The following is a 14,874-nucleotide window of genomic DNA, read 5'->3' as shown; positions in this document are numbered from 1 at the left end:
CCCTATAATGGTCACAAACCAGAAAAAGCTAAGAGAAGCAACTATCAGTACACACATGCATGTTTCATATGTCTGTGTGTATATATATATATATATACACACACATCCATATACGCATGATACAAATAAATACATACACAAATAGACTACTGGTCATTTTTAAATGGTTTTCCATCTGACTCAATTCAGAAGACATAAGGTCACTCACATTCCTGTATGGCTAAAGGTCCTCCTCCTTCCTTGCACAATAATTTGCTGCTGCTCCTGGTGAGCATGGAGCCTAGACATTCACCAGGTGCTGAAAAATCAGTTTCCTTATGAAGAGCCTAATAAAACACTTGAGAACATGTCTATAGGCTCCTGTTTCAGGCTTATCAAAGATTTTTCTAGAAAATTATACTTGGGCATTTAGGATAACTTAGGCATTAAGAAATTAGTTTTATTTTGGTTGTGTATTGTAAATGCTCTTCCTCTGTCTTCAAGAGCTCAACTCAAATAGGAGTAACTACTAAGGTATTAAAACACTGAAATAAATATTTTAAAGTGTTCAATCAGAGTTGAGTCATGCTGTGGTCCTACCCTTGACATGCACATACTCTTGGACTTGACACGTATTAAATGTTGAAATATTTTCTGCAACCTGTGATCTCATATATCCTTTTTCACTTTTTGAAGTTATTTAACTTTAATAGACATCACAGGAACAAATTAATAGAGCTGGGAGTCAAATGTTCTTAGAAAGTAAATAAAAGCAATGGCTGTAAACATCTCTAGTAGATGGCTATCTTAAGAATTAGATCATAAAGCATGATTCTTTTGATGCAGAATGACTTTTACGAGTGCATGTCATACTTCAGGAAGCCACAGACTACTGGTCAGAGCAGCTATTTCCCTCTTTAACCTTTTGAAAGCCTATTTCCGCTTAGAAATTGTGAAGACTTCTATATCGAAGTTAATTATATAACCAGTATAAGTCATTTTATAAATGCAGAAAGAGAGACATGTTTAAGGAAGCACAGACTTTGCATCTGTAAAAAGGTAAGCTTTTGTAACTAATCTGAAAAAAGCACCATTTTTTGTTTTACAGATCAGCAGAATTGTATAATCCTTTTAAGCTGTCCTAAAGTTAAGAACATCCATAGAATCACATCAACCCCTCAGTATAAAAATACTCATCTCATATTAGATGACTGTTTGCATCCCTGTAAGTTCATAACAAGAGTGGTTTGGTTCTTCCATAAGAGATGACAATGGCTTCTATGGACCACTATTTTCTCTTCCTATAAAAGTAATACCCTAAGCTATTAAATACTGCAGTTCAGAAGAACATGTTGCAGCTCTTCTAAAAAGGGAGATGAAACAACCTGAATTCATTGGAAGCACTCAGTAATCTCAGAGGGAGAAAACAGCTCAAAGATCAAAGAGGTTTACAAATTATCTTCATCAACTAAACATTCACCCTTCCCCCCCCCCCCCCCATTTTCAAAGCAGTGTTAACTTAGGTTTTACAACTGTGTGCTAAAAAAGAACAGCCAAGAAAATACTGCAGCAAAAAGCTCAAGAAAAAAAAATTATCAAGCATCTTTATTTTTGTTTGTTTGTTTTTAAAAAGCCATTTGCTGTTACAATATTCTAACCCTTTTCCATTCTAGATTATGAAGAAAATACTGCAGCAAAAAGCTCAGGAGAAAAAAATTATCAAGTACATTTATTTTTGTTTGTTTGTTTCTAAAAAGCCATTTACTGTTACAATATTCTAGCCCTTTTTCATTCTACATTCAGTGCATTAAAAAGACTGGTATTTCTATGGAAAATAATCAGGGAAGCTGTATATGGCAAATATTCAAAGTTTATTTCAAGTTATTAATTTCTTTTCTTTTCTCAAAGCAACTTAAGGGGAGGAAGGCCAGAGGCACCCTGTAGTGTAGGACAGTCCCTAACCTGGAGAAAGCACTCATGGACTCCACAGCTGTCTCTCAGCTTGGGTTCCTGCAAATTCACCCCCACAAACACAGAAGGGCCACTCCTATGTTCAGCTGCATCACACTGACTTTGGTAACACTAACTTTGCATCACACTGACAAAGGCAACCACAGCACAGAGGTCTCAGTAGCACAAAATACCAGCTGCCAGCAATTTAATCCAAACACAAATTTTAAAAGAAAGTATTAAATATGACCATAAGGGAGATCTCAGGTTTAGTTACTATTCATGTTCTAGCATATACCCTGAATTAGGTAGATTTCCTAGCCATTTGCAGATCGCTAGATTTTAAAAATAGAAAACTAATGCCTTTAGGGCAGCTCAAAAATCATAATATCAATCCATGTCATGGGTCCAGATCCTTTTGAGCATATGAATGCCTTACTAAAAAAGGAGCACACAGAAATATATATTCTTTCCAATAAGGCAGCCATTCATTATCATGCAGTGGGAGTTCACAACACAGGAATTAAATGTCCAAATGAGAGATTTTAATTAGTTAGTTTTTTGAACACAAAAGGCATATCAACCTTCAGCATGTCAATGTTGAGAGAAAGACTGTGAAAGAGACCATTTCACAAAACCTTCTGTAATATGGTAAAATGGCCAAATACTACATCTGAAATAGTATGTCAATATAGGCTCCCGCTGAAAAAAAGTTACTGCAGCTGGTGCCCAGTGTCATGTGATTTTCATGGACTCCATGATTATAAAGCAAGAATTGTGCTGCACAAACACTGCTAAAATGCTGGCGTAGGAGTATTATTCACATGCTTTTGTGACTCGGCTTCGGCGCTGGTAGATGGAAATCGTTCTACTTGTCCAGAGATGCTGCCCGCCCACATCAGCCCGGCCGCTCCCGGCGGACTGTGCCCGCCTCCCCCTCGGCTCCCCTCGGCCCCTCCCCACGCGTGCGCGCACACTCGCACCCTCCCGGGCTGCTCAGTTGGAAATCACTACGGTAAGTACAAAGGGCTACAAAAAATTAGAAAATAGGGGGTGGTCTCTTCAGCTGAGCCATAAGCAATGCAAAATACAATCATATAAACCCACAAATAAATACTATCTTTCTACAAGATTTTATGGTCACGGCTAGAGTGTATGTTTGCTACAGTTCATAATTTCTTCTCCCCTTGAGAGATTAATACCACTTGCAGAACCGAGGAAAGCCTGTAGAGGTTCTTTTTTCCTGTGCATGGGTTCACTGTTACGAAACCCAGAGCTGTCAAGACCTGGCGATAGCAGCGTGTGCACAACCTCAGCTCGCCTTCAGCAGCCGCAGGATCAGCAATTACTGAAATCACTGCTTACACCACAACGGGCCAGGACGAGGGCACCCTCAGCATGCCAGACATTTAAAGGATTTTAACTACACTGTGCATACAGTCACACCTTTGAAAATGGTTTGAAAACATTGTACATTAATTAAAACATTAATTAACAGAAAATCGGAGCCGATGAAACACTAAAACAAATTTTAGTGTCTTCTATTCATGTACTGTATTCTCTAAAGGCGCAAGAAAAGGAAAGTCCAATTTACAACGCTACTATGTTTCAGCAGCATGCTGTCTTTGCCAAGGATAATACTAGAAATCTGTTTTGGGAAACCTCAAGCCCCCAGCCTACCCCCCAAAAAACCTGTAACTATCATTTCATGCACACAAGTAAGAATCAACTGCCTCCAAACAAACTATAATATGCTCAACACTCGACAATTTCTTTAAGCTCACGCTAAAATTGTCACTCGGCTTTGGACGTGGTAGATGGAAATCATCACAACAATTTCTTTAAGCTCCCCAAGAATTTCAGTCCCAACATTAATTCTATCATGCTTATTGAAGTACGTGGGGAGAAGGAGGGAAACAAAGGAAAAAGGCACAGCAGAAACTCTGAAATCATCACAGCAAAACTTGCAGTTTGAGTCAGGAAAAGATCAGATCAGAGAAATTTGTCAAAAAAAAATCTTTTAGAGAGAGAAATTACGACATACTTACCTTACAGTGCAGTTCCTTTCATCCAGTTTGTTAACATTAGAGAAAATACACTCCCCATCTTCCTTTAAATCCTCTGCTTGCCTCCTTACTTCAACTGATACTTCCTAAAAGAGGTTTATAGTACAAGTAAGAGACCAAGTCATCATGTTTCAGACTCCCAAAAAATCTATGATTATGGAACCTCTTATTTGTGGGTTTGCTCTGTTTGAATATACATGAAGTCAACAGCATAGCATGTTTTAAGCTTGTTTGGTTTTAAGCAGTACAGTATGCTCTGTGACCTCTTGCGTAGCACTCCCGACCTGGCTGTGCTCACATTGCTGCTCTGCTTTGCTGATCTACAGAAGAGCTTAACATTTATATAAACGTTTGCAACTTCCATTTCGCAAAAACAAACAAAAAAAAGAGGCACAGAAGTTGCAGAAGAGTTGCTCACATTTTAGGAGATGAAAGTATGCACCAGGTTGTGAATCCCCATGCGTGTACTTTAGTTTCTCAGTAAAACACCAACAGTGCTGTTGCAGAACGTTATTATCTCACTATCTTCAAACAACCCCACCCAAAGCATAGCTTTGCATTACAAACACCAAACCTACAGGAAATTTAATTGCACATTAGCACTGGAATAATCTGAATCATATATGCAAAACAACATCTTTATTTACTCTAGTCTGTTGTAAGCATCTTCAATGCACTTACCACCGTATTTTCCAGGTGCCTAAACAGGTGTCTGCTTTTTGCCCCAGGAGGCTTATACTGAACTTAAAGGCACTGACTAATAAACCAGAAATGCATACAGGCAATAGATTATGTGATTTTTTTTCTGCTGGATAGGCAATTTTTAAATAATTTAGTGAATTTAATTTTCAAAATAACTTCCAGGTGAGTATTTTCAGTGCTTGGAATCTCTACCTAAATTATCCACATAGTTAAGTCCAAGTATACAGTTCAAAAATAACTTTTGCCAAATGAGAAGACACAACTTATGGACAGACGGTCCACAACTTTTAGAGATCAACCTTTTTGTTTCTTTTTTAGCTATTCTCATTCTACTCCATGTCTACACACACAGAGGTGACCTGTGTATGTATGTATGCAATATTTTCACCAAGAGGGGAAAAAATAAAGAAAAAGTAATATACAACTGCATTACTTCAATTCTGTTCTTGCAGAAGGTGAAGTTCAACACAGGTTGAACACACTATGACTCCTTATATATACCAGGCAATCTTGTAGCAGCTTGAACAACATCTTTTAACAGAGAACTAAAGAGACTTGGTTTCTCTGTTTACTTCCAGTGCCACCTGCCAACCACTGCCCGGGCCTGCTCAGTTAAAAATTAACTTAGTATTTACTTGCAAGTTGAACGGACATTTGGCATCTCTCTAAGGAATAAATGTATACATCTTAAATTAAGCAAACTGACACAAAACATTATGCAGTTTCACTGTTGCTGTAGTTTTAACATTAACAGGCATTTTTGTAATCTCTAAATTTTATTAGGCAGAAGTTTTGTCCTATGTAGCTTTTGCATGAAGCAACTTTAGAAGAAAAGAGGAAATCCATGGAAACTATTAGACCATTAAAAAATTAGACAAAAGTATGTATTATTTACACTTGGAACACTTTTCTTCACAGTCTCAGAGAATTCAAAACCTTAAAACAGGGAATACAGCCACATCAATGAAAAAATAACTCCGGGTGAAGATTGCTTTGAATTTCCTAGATTTCTACTGTAATAAAGAGGATATTAGAAAATCAATCATGTTTTTTTCCATCTGACTGCAACATACAAGAAATTACTTTGATCCAATTGCTCTTGTGCAGTACAAACTTTGATCTTCCTCATTTTACTTAAGAAAGCTACCTGTAACATTTACTGCTTTACTGGCAAAAGGCAAATACCGTATTACATAGTGTTCCTAAATTGGAAATCTTCATAAAAATACTCTTTTCCCCTCCACTCCTCTACTGTCCCCCACCACCTTGGGCAATTTAAAGGATAATGCAAAAGACACTTGTACCTGTTTGTAGAAATCAGTGGAAGGGGATGATCTAGACCTCTCATGAATGTATTGGGATTTCCCATGCTGTTCATGGCCTGTATCAAGGATATTATCAGCTGAATGGTACCTTCCTGAGCTCCTCGGCTCTATTGGCTTCCGCTGCTCCTTCCACGATGCCTCATACTCTGCAAAGGTTCCCAGGCGCTGTGGCTGTGCAGATTTCACAGTCCTCTCAGCAGCCCTATTGCTGCTGCTATGGTGGACACTATCTTTTGAAGCACGAGCAGTTTCAAGTCCAGCAGAGGCTACCCGACCTCTTCTCTCATACCACAGCTCCTCTCCCTCTTGCACTTTCCTATTTGGCCTCTCAGGCTGTCCCTCTGCTAGACCATGGGGACCTGGTTTCTGTGATGATTTTCTGGATGCAGGCTTACTTGTTTCTTCAAAAAATTTCCACCTGTCTGCAAATGAGCCCAGGGCTTCTTCTGATATATTTGCACAGCAATGAGCATGGCATTCATTCTCTGACATGCCCACCTCATTCATCTTCTCTGGTTCTGAGTAGGACTTCAGTTTTTGCTCTGTTGTGAACCTCTTCCTGGCTCCAATTCGAGGAACGTGATGAGTGCCACTCCCTGTAGGGTTTGGTTTGGCTTGTGTAGCCTCAAGGAATGCAGAGACATCTTCAGAAACCAAAGCCAGTAATGAGGAGTTGTAACTACCAGTTTTCCGCTCAGGTGACCTGGGGAGATATTCAGCGGGGCTGGGCTCCAAGTCCCGACGTTTGAAGGACGTCGCGCTCAGAACCCTGGCTTGTGCTTCCTTGAGGTGATCTTTGTAGGTGCTGGTAAAGTTTGTGTCTGGGGAGGTGGTGACATCCTCTGTTGAATCTAGTTTCCAGGTCTCACTGCACTCCTCTGTTCCAGATGACCCTACTAGTGTAGCAGTACTTCTACTTTTCTGCAGCTTTGCTCTTCTCATTTGGATCTCATTTCTGAGGGTTGTTGCAAAACGATCGCTCCTTCGTGCCTGTTTAGACAGGTGAGTGTCAAATGAGGTCTGTCGTTCTGTTACTGCTTCTGGGTTGTTGTCAGACTGTTTTTTCCCTTCCTGAGCTAAAGAGTGCAACATTGGCGTCTTCTGAGGAGAAATCTTGCTACTCTCATCTTTACCCCACCTAAAATCTTTCTGAGCAGGTCTGTTTTCAGTGGTAAGGACACAGCCCTTTACATACTCCTGCTGACTGTGCCTAGTTTCACCTTCCTCAGAGCTGTTCTCAGAGCTTTTCTTTTGTCCAGACTTTTCAGTATGATTAGGTTTTTTAGATTCTTCTACTACAGCACACCTAGCATCTCCTTCTCTGTCTACTGGGTAATGACTACTGTTCTCACACTTTGTCAGTGAAGATTCAATAGATTGTTGAGGTAGATAGTATTTTGGGTTTTGGGCCATTGTAATAACTGCAGAATTTTCATGAGGTCCAAGGGACACATCAGTTCCCACTGCAGGTTTCCAGCTGTCATCCTTGAATTGTAGTGGCTTTGAGTTTCCCTGAGCAGGCTGTTTTGCTGTCACACAATAATATCGACTTTGTCCAGTATTGTCCACCTTTTGTTCAGCAGCACTGTTCAAAGAAGAAGTGTTGAGCAGACTGGCTTGGTTTGGACTGTAGCCATGAAAATGATCTGTAGATAACTCCTGAATGCCAGTGTAGGACAGATAATGTTGCTGATCTTTAGGTGCAGCACAGATTCTTGCACTGTGATAAAAGGTGCTTTCATCACTGTACTGGTGCTGGTGGTGGTAAGTGTAAGCAGGCTGTGCAAACCTAACATCAGTGCTGGACAAGGATGGCTGCAGTTTGTTCACAGCTCCTGCATTACTACTGTACCTTTCACCAGCTGAAGAAAAAGTGTGTTCTGAACTCAGATTGGATTTATAATATGAGCTGCTGATCCTCCTGTCACATGGTCTGGAGAGCTGCCGCTGCTGCTCTGCAGTTTCCAAACTCCAGTCATTCCTGGGCTGAGATCGGTTCAAGGCTGTAAAGTGCTGCGTGCTGGCACCCTCTGAGAACACAGGGCCATGGGCTTTCTCATGGCCCTTGGTAGCAGCAAAGCTGTCACTACGAAGAGGTGGAGGTGGGGGGGGAGGAGATGAAGACTTCTTCTTATCAGGAACGTACCAGACAGGTCCGAAACTGGATCTTCCAGAGCTAGTGAGCTTTCCATCTGGGTGTTCCTCTGTTCTTGGACTTTTGTTGTTCTCATACTGGATGAGAGCTGGCAAATACCCAGGTTTGTCCTCTGTTCCACTGCTGTCATTCAAAAACTGGCCAGACTTGCTTCCATGCTTAGCAGTCTCCCAGTGGCCCACTTTGTAAAGCATGTTCTCTGTCGAAGAAGTGTCTGCATTGGACAGAGTATGGTCAGGGGTGCTAGAACTCGTGGAGAAAGACCCATAGGCTGAATCCCGCTTACTTTGGCTCCCTAGATGGTCAATGCTACTATTAGACCTTGCAGAAGAAAGTCTTCCGTACTGGGCTACTGGTGGAGTGTGGTCCCAGCTGTCCATACTTCCCAAAGAGCTGAATTGATCAGAAGTGCGATACAGACTTGACTGATCCCATGAATTTGACAGGTCATGAGAAGACCAACTATTGAAGCAAACAAAGAGAAAGTGTCAGAATAAATACACCACTCAAAAAATGCCACAACATAATTGTAACCACCCATTTTAATAATAGTGGTTAAGATCCACCTGCACAGCAGTTAAAGACAATCTAACAAAATTGAAAGTTTGAACACAAAGTCAGGGCTCCAACTTTATACTCTGCCACTGATTCAAAGCTTGAAACCTTAGTAACTAACTCAGCTTCCCTATGCAAGTTTGCCAGTAAGTAATATGCATTTATCTCCTTGAAGGCTTCCTCTTCCCTCTGCAAATTGTTGATTTTGCTGACTTTGCTTTTAGAAAAATTTAGTTTGAGCTCCATTAGCTCCCTCTTTCCCAGGACAAACACCAACTTATTTTTCAGCTTATTTTCCAGGTACCCCGATTCTTCCAGCTATTAAACTCATGTACTTCCTCTCTTCATCTCTGAAATGAGACTCTAAACTTCTTCAGCCCATGATGTTATTCCCTTGTCATTAAGTTACTCCCATAAAGTTATAGCCACATCTGCCTATTCATTTGATGTTTTAACTTTTACGCAGAGATGCACTAAATACAGTTGTCTCAAATACCACCTGCACATGCACCTTATCAGTCTGGTTTCAAACGACTCTCAGGTTGACACTCTTACAACAACATTCAATTCCACCCAGTTCCACAACATTGGCAGGAAAAGTTCAAGAGGAGATGCCAAACACACACAAGCTCTGCATGGCCAAACAAACTTCTGACCTGCCTTCCAGAATCCTTACTGCCACCAGTTTTTCCCTACCCCTCTTTCCTCTATAAAAAGATCTTTGACACTGGTACTTTCTTCAGGTCTTTTGCCAAGAACACTCTCTCAAAATCTTGCTGCTTCTGTTGCTTTCCTACCCCATGAGTTTTGTTTCATTTTCTTTCTTTTCTTTCTCACAGCATCCACCTCCTGTCAGTCCAAAACACTGATGCTGAGATGACAGCCTTTCCAGTTACTCTCATCACATCTCCCTGTTTGAACTTCACTGGCAGCTCCTCCTGTTTTTATATGCCAAATTCAAATTCTTGCCCTTGCATGCAAAGCCCCTTGGTAGAAATCCCAGAATTATTCCACTTCCCTGTAGCTATAATTATAAGAAGCATCTATCAAATCCTGTGCTGTTAAGAGACCCGTGAAAGCTAGCAATGAAATTAGATTAGTCCACATAAAAAATACAAAGACTGATATAGATCTTTTCTTATGTCAAAAATATTGCAAAGGTCAATTCAGCAGTTCTTTGGAATTCAGTACTAACAGAATTGCTTTTTCCCCCCTCTACTACTACAGCCTTTTAAACTTCTTTTCTTATACAACATGGTCAAAAGCAATTTATATGAAATAAGAGAAGATATGCTTTATGCTTACTTTTTAAAAGCATTTTATTAACAAGATGCACTAGCAATGGCCTCATCTTGTGAGGTTTTATGTTCTTTCATTCATTCATTTTCAGTATTTAAAACATCTTGCTGAATCCTTAAAAAGGTCTTAATTGTCATCTTAGGCTGGTATTGTGTTTCATGTAAAAAGTATCTCGATCATTACTAGGATTTCTTCTGTCAAAGAATAATATAACCTAGATACTACTAAGAATTGTTGATATTCCCACCCCCTTCAGCTCTAAGGAGATCATAGAACCATTAAGGTTGGAAAAGACCTTTAAGATAATAAAATCCAACCAGATACTTGGCATTAATTAAAAAAAAAGATGCCACTTGTGCAGGAAAGCCTCAATTTACAGGTCTCATGTAAATCTGCTGGTATCAAATGTGGAACAGAGATCATCAGCATAAGAGGTCAAAGCCCTGCTAGAAAATGCCAAAGGGAAACCCAACAGAAGGAGTAAACACTTTAAAGGAAGGACAGGAAAGCTTCTAATGGCATGTTACTGCAAAGCATGGCCTCCTGTGGTCCTACACTGCAGGGCAATCCTCTTGTGAACCCTGACATGGAAGAGAGTCCAAAAGCCAGTTCTCTGCCTGAGCCTGGCAGGCATTCCAGGATACCCTTCTCTCAATGGCTTTTTCAGAGCAGATTCATAAAAGCGCCTACACTGCTGGTCAAAGTTTGGCAGGTGAAGTCTAGGAACAATCTACAAACACCATCCCTTGGCCACATTGGCCAGTAAGCACCCCTCCCAACCCTGGGGCATGAGCTTCTGCTCCTGGGCCCTTACAGAAATGATGTCATCTCAACAACTGCATGGGATTACAAATCAGATGCACCTGACCCTAACTGCCCCAAAACCTCAGTTTAGGTAACCTTCTCAAAGTACACTTGTCCCACAGCCACACCTGTAAGACCAGAATGAAGTAGAACAGGTTGTTGGGTTCATCTGCACAACCAGGGGCACAGAAAAAAACCCAAAGGCTCATCTGTTACAGTATATCCTACTGCAAGAAAATGCACGGTTTAAACTTTCAGCAACTTAAGACAGTTCACTTACACACCTCCCAGAAAAGTGCACCCAGCCTTAGTTTAGGATGAGCTAGGAAAAAGTCTGCACCACATTGTTAAGGTGAGACTTCTGTCTTTTTCACAGAAGACTCACAGAGAGAAATGAAGGCATCAAAAGCTTTACAAATTCTAGCTCTCTAGCCTTGATGAGAAGCATCTAGACCTAACCTAGTGCTCCCAAGATACCTTACAGTTTTTGCATTAAAGTCACATGATAAAAAACCCATACGTATAGTGCTGGATGTGGAGGGCTGGGTTCCAGGACCACCCTCTCTCAGGTACAGCCTCTTCTGGTCTGTCTTCCTCTAGCTTCATCCACCTTCTCAAAGGTTTGAATTCATCAGGCTGGCAAAAAGAAAGCCCCACCAAAACCAACCAACCTAAAGCAAATGAAACTGCCCATACCTTAACCTAGCAGTTGGTAGTATGGACAGTCTTCACGAGGTTTTGGCCAGCTGTGCCCCATTCCACCAACACAAAAAAGTGCCATCTTCCCCCTCCCCCCATGAACTCTCCATTTTTACAAATGATTTAGTCGATTTTCACACTCACAGAGAGAATGCAGGCAGGCACATTCAGAAGAGATTTTAGGCTTTGAATACCAATCTCAGATGCTTAGCCCAGGGAAGGACACGGAATTCCAGAAATAGCCCAGGGATGGGATGCTTGGGCTAGAAATATCCTCTCCTCGGGCTATTTCCATTATCTCCTTGCATACTGCTGCTTTCAGGTACTGATTGCTGTGCTTTCCTGTCAGCTGAGCTTTTTGTGAAATGTACTTGTCAAGTCGGGAATCTCTGAGGCTGCTCATCTCTTTCTGCAGATCAGCAAGCCCAAAGAACCCCACTCTGCAGCTGAGATCCCCAAAATACTGAAATCCTTGGGCTGCCACTACGGGAATGCTGAATGTCTTGGACAACACACTAGGGCTGACAAATCTCCCAAATACATCACCTTTCAAGTGGGCAGCACAGGCAGCCAAGGGGTTCAGGACTGCAGTGACCTGGGAACTGTAGCAGTACAATGTGCTAAGATCACTAAATCTTTCAGTGGCATCTGAGAAAGAATCTGTAGTTTTTATTAGTATTAGTGTCTGTCAGCAGTTGTGGCTATTTCTGATCCGTGGGGGGAGGGGATTGCTCTATTCCCATTCCCCTCTTCCTTTACACCCACAATTTCCTGACCAAACCTCATTTCAAACTGGCATTGAACCATTTTTTTTTTCTTTTCTAAGTACTGGGACACACCCAGGTCATATCAAAACACACCTTGGGACACATCTTGTAGTATTTTACTTTCACAAGGTACAAGGACAACCACCAGGAAGAGCAGGAAGCATATAATGATTTACAGCTTAGTGTAGAATACTCATTAATAGTAGAAATACTCTTTAGCTATAGCATTGCAATGAGGAACTCTTTGGAAGTTTTTAGAAACTTCCAAATTTTGTTTCTATATACAAGGACTTTTACTGTCTTAAAATCTATAAATCTAAATCAACTCATCTGCATGATATTTAAATACAAACTTTAAATCAGAATAGACCAGCAGAAATTGTAACCAAGAGTTTCTAAAACTTCTACTAATAAAGTATTACAAAAAACATTTTAAAAAAACCCTTTCTGCCTAATGTCAACTTTATTCAAAGACAGATAGCAATTTAGTTTAAAAACAGTAAAGAGTTCCCAAATAAAACAATGTAAAAACAACTGCAAAAATTAGATGAAAAATAAAATACTGAAGTATTAATGTGCTTTTGTTTTGACTACCAAAAAACATTAACCTCAAGTAGTAATGATGGAGAATGTACAGCACTAAGTATAGAAAACAAAAGTCTACTTCCCAAACCAGAACTGCACACCAGACTCATGTTCTTTAATGCTCAGTGTAACTATGGCCCAATGGAAATGAGAAGGAAAAAGTAACAAAAGACAAAAAAAATAACACCCCTTTCCTCCCCCATCCCCCAAAAAAAACCCCAGGAGCCAAGAAAACCTTTTATGAAAATGATAAAGAATGTCACCTAGGAGCAGGAACAAACAAGAACCTGTAACCAGACACAAACAGGCATTACCTAAAGGTTTAGAGTTTCACAGCTAAAACTGCCTGGATGTCAGCCTTTCTCCATTAGTGTTGAATGAGACCTAACAAATATTAAGGTGCTTTAAACAGCAACTGAAAAATCATTGGTCTTATTACCTCTCTAGACAAGCAAGATCCCAGATGTAGAGAAGGATTACAGAAAGACAGTTTAACTAAACCAGTAATACCTTAAAAGACAACAGTAAAGCATTCTGCACCCTCTCTTTAGAAAAAGCCTTTTTAATTGTCTGAAACAGTATTTTTCAATTTTTTTTTCTCCCCTTCCTATTTCACTTTACAAATGTTAATTTTGATGATTAGTTTGCCTTAGGATTTTACCAGTGGACATTGAAAGGAAATGCGGAGCAAGAAGCATAACCTTGTGATTGCCTTTAAAGCTAGTTTCTTACCTTTCAATCACATGCACATATCACAAACTGTTTCAGAAATCCACTCATCCATATGTCAAACTTCCCAAACTCCCCCTTCATGCACTGAAAGGACAGGCAACTCTAAAGAGGTATAATACCACGATTCTGCATGGGTTTTTAAAAAAACCCCCCTCAACAACATGACCTCTGTTATTATTGCCTTGCTGTTAGAGCTGAACGTGTGTAACTAAAGCAGAGACTCACCTTGCATGATAGCGCGAGTGCCAGGAGGCGCAGGCATTAGACGAGGGCAGGTGTGACGTGGCTGCCTCGGATTGACTTTCAGTAAATTTGGTTGCGTGCCAGGAGTGCGGCCTGCAGGCTAGGTCATTCCTTCTGAAAACAAGAGGCAGAGGGTGCTAGTTTAATGCAAACAGTTCAATAAGGTGAGACACAGCAAAAAATCTACCAGGGCAGCAGTAAAACATTTCACAGATAGGACAGAGGCACAATGACTTTAAATGACAGCAACACTTTCTATATGCATGCCAGTTTTGAAAAGATATCACCATTTCTTTAAAATGCTTGAGATGCAGTGGAATGCCAATATTTTTGGAATATTTTTTTATGGGGGGTGAGCTGGGTGTTTTTACAAGGAACAGAGACTGATACATTTTAAAGTATCTGACATGTATCCAGAACTTTAATACTTAAAAGCTAATACTGAGACTTAGGACTCTTTTACAACTTGACAACAGTAGGGCTTTGGGAAGATTTTGCTGTAGGTAGGTGCATATGAGAGGAGCTAGGAAGAAAAGAGTTAATGACAGGAACGATTAAAGCCATGTACATTGTTCCACACAAGTTAGTAATAGTGATACAAGCAATCATATTGACTGACTCCAAGCAAGTTCTGCTTCAGCTCTTGAAATGTTTGGCACCCCAGAAATGCAGGGAGGTTTTGTTTGTTTTGGTGTTTTCTAGGTTTGGTTTTTAAAGAATACATCTCATCAGTGAATCATGCAAGTACCCAAATATCTACTTGGAAATCACCTCCAAATGTTCCTGGTCATGTAACTGAAGAGATCTCTTCTAAGAAGTACAACAGTAAATTGTTGTTAGAGCTTTGCACCTTAAAAACTGTTTTGCAAAATTGCTCCGTACTCCTCTACCCCCTTCCTTCTGCTCAGGAATTAGTAACTACAGCTTGTACCGTCTTCCAAGGACTTGCTGATTGTTACACCTCTCAGCACTCATGAAATAAGTGCATTCTTTTTCCCCTGAGGTTAACTAAG

General features: G+C 40.4%; 1 protein-coding gene across 5 annotated transcripts in view; it reads right to left on the bottom strand.

The window, feature by feature from the left end:
• SHROOM2 (shroom family member 2) overlaps positions 1-14,874 on the bottom strand; it is a 118,320-nt gene that overhangs the window by 32,305 nt on the left and 71,141 nt on the right. For 3 of the 5 annotated variants that reach the window (XM_032100612.1, XM_032100615.1, XM_032100617.1), the window contains 3 exons: positions 13,844-13,975; positions 6,002-8,639; positions 3,978-4,081 (listed from right to left, as the gene is read on the bottom strand). In XM_032100612.1, coding sequence (XP_031956503.1) covers positions 3,978-4,081; positions 6,002-8,639; positions 13,844-13,975 — 2,874 coding nt within the window. The remainder of the gene's footprint in view (positions 1-3,977; positions 4,082-6,001; positions 8,640-13,843; positions 13,976-14,874) is intronic. The other 2 variants (XM_032100613.1, XM_032100616.1) reach the window with 1 other exon arrangement.

This window comes from Corvus moneduloides, chromosome 2 (genome assembly GCF_009650955.1).
Source record: "Corvus moneduloides isolate bCorMon1 chromosome 2, bCorMon1.pri, whole genome shotgun sequence".
Lineage (NCBI taxonomy): Eukaryota > Metazoa > Chordata > Aves > Passeriformes > Corvidae > Corvus > Corvus moneduloides.
This window is presented reverse-complemented; position numbering and strand designations above follow the sequence as displayed.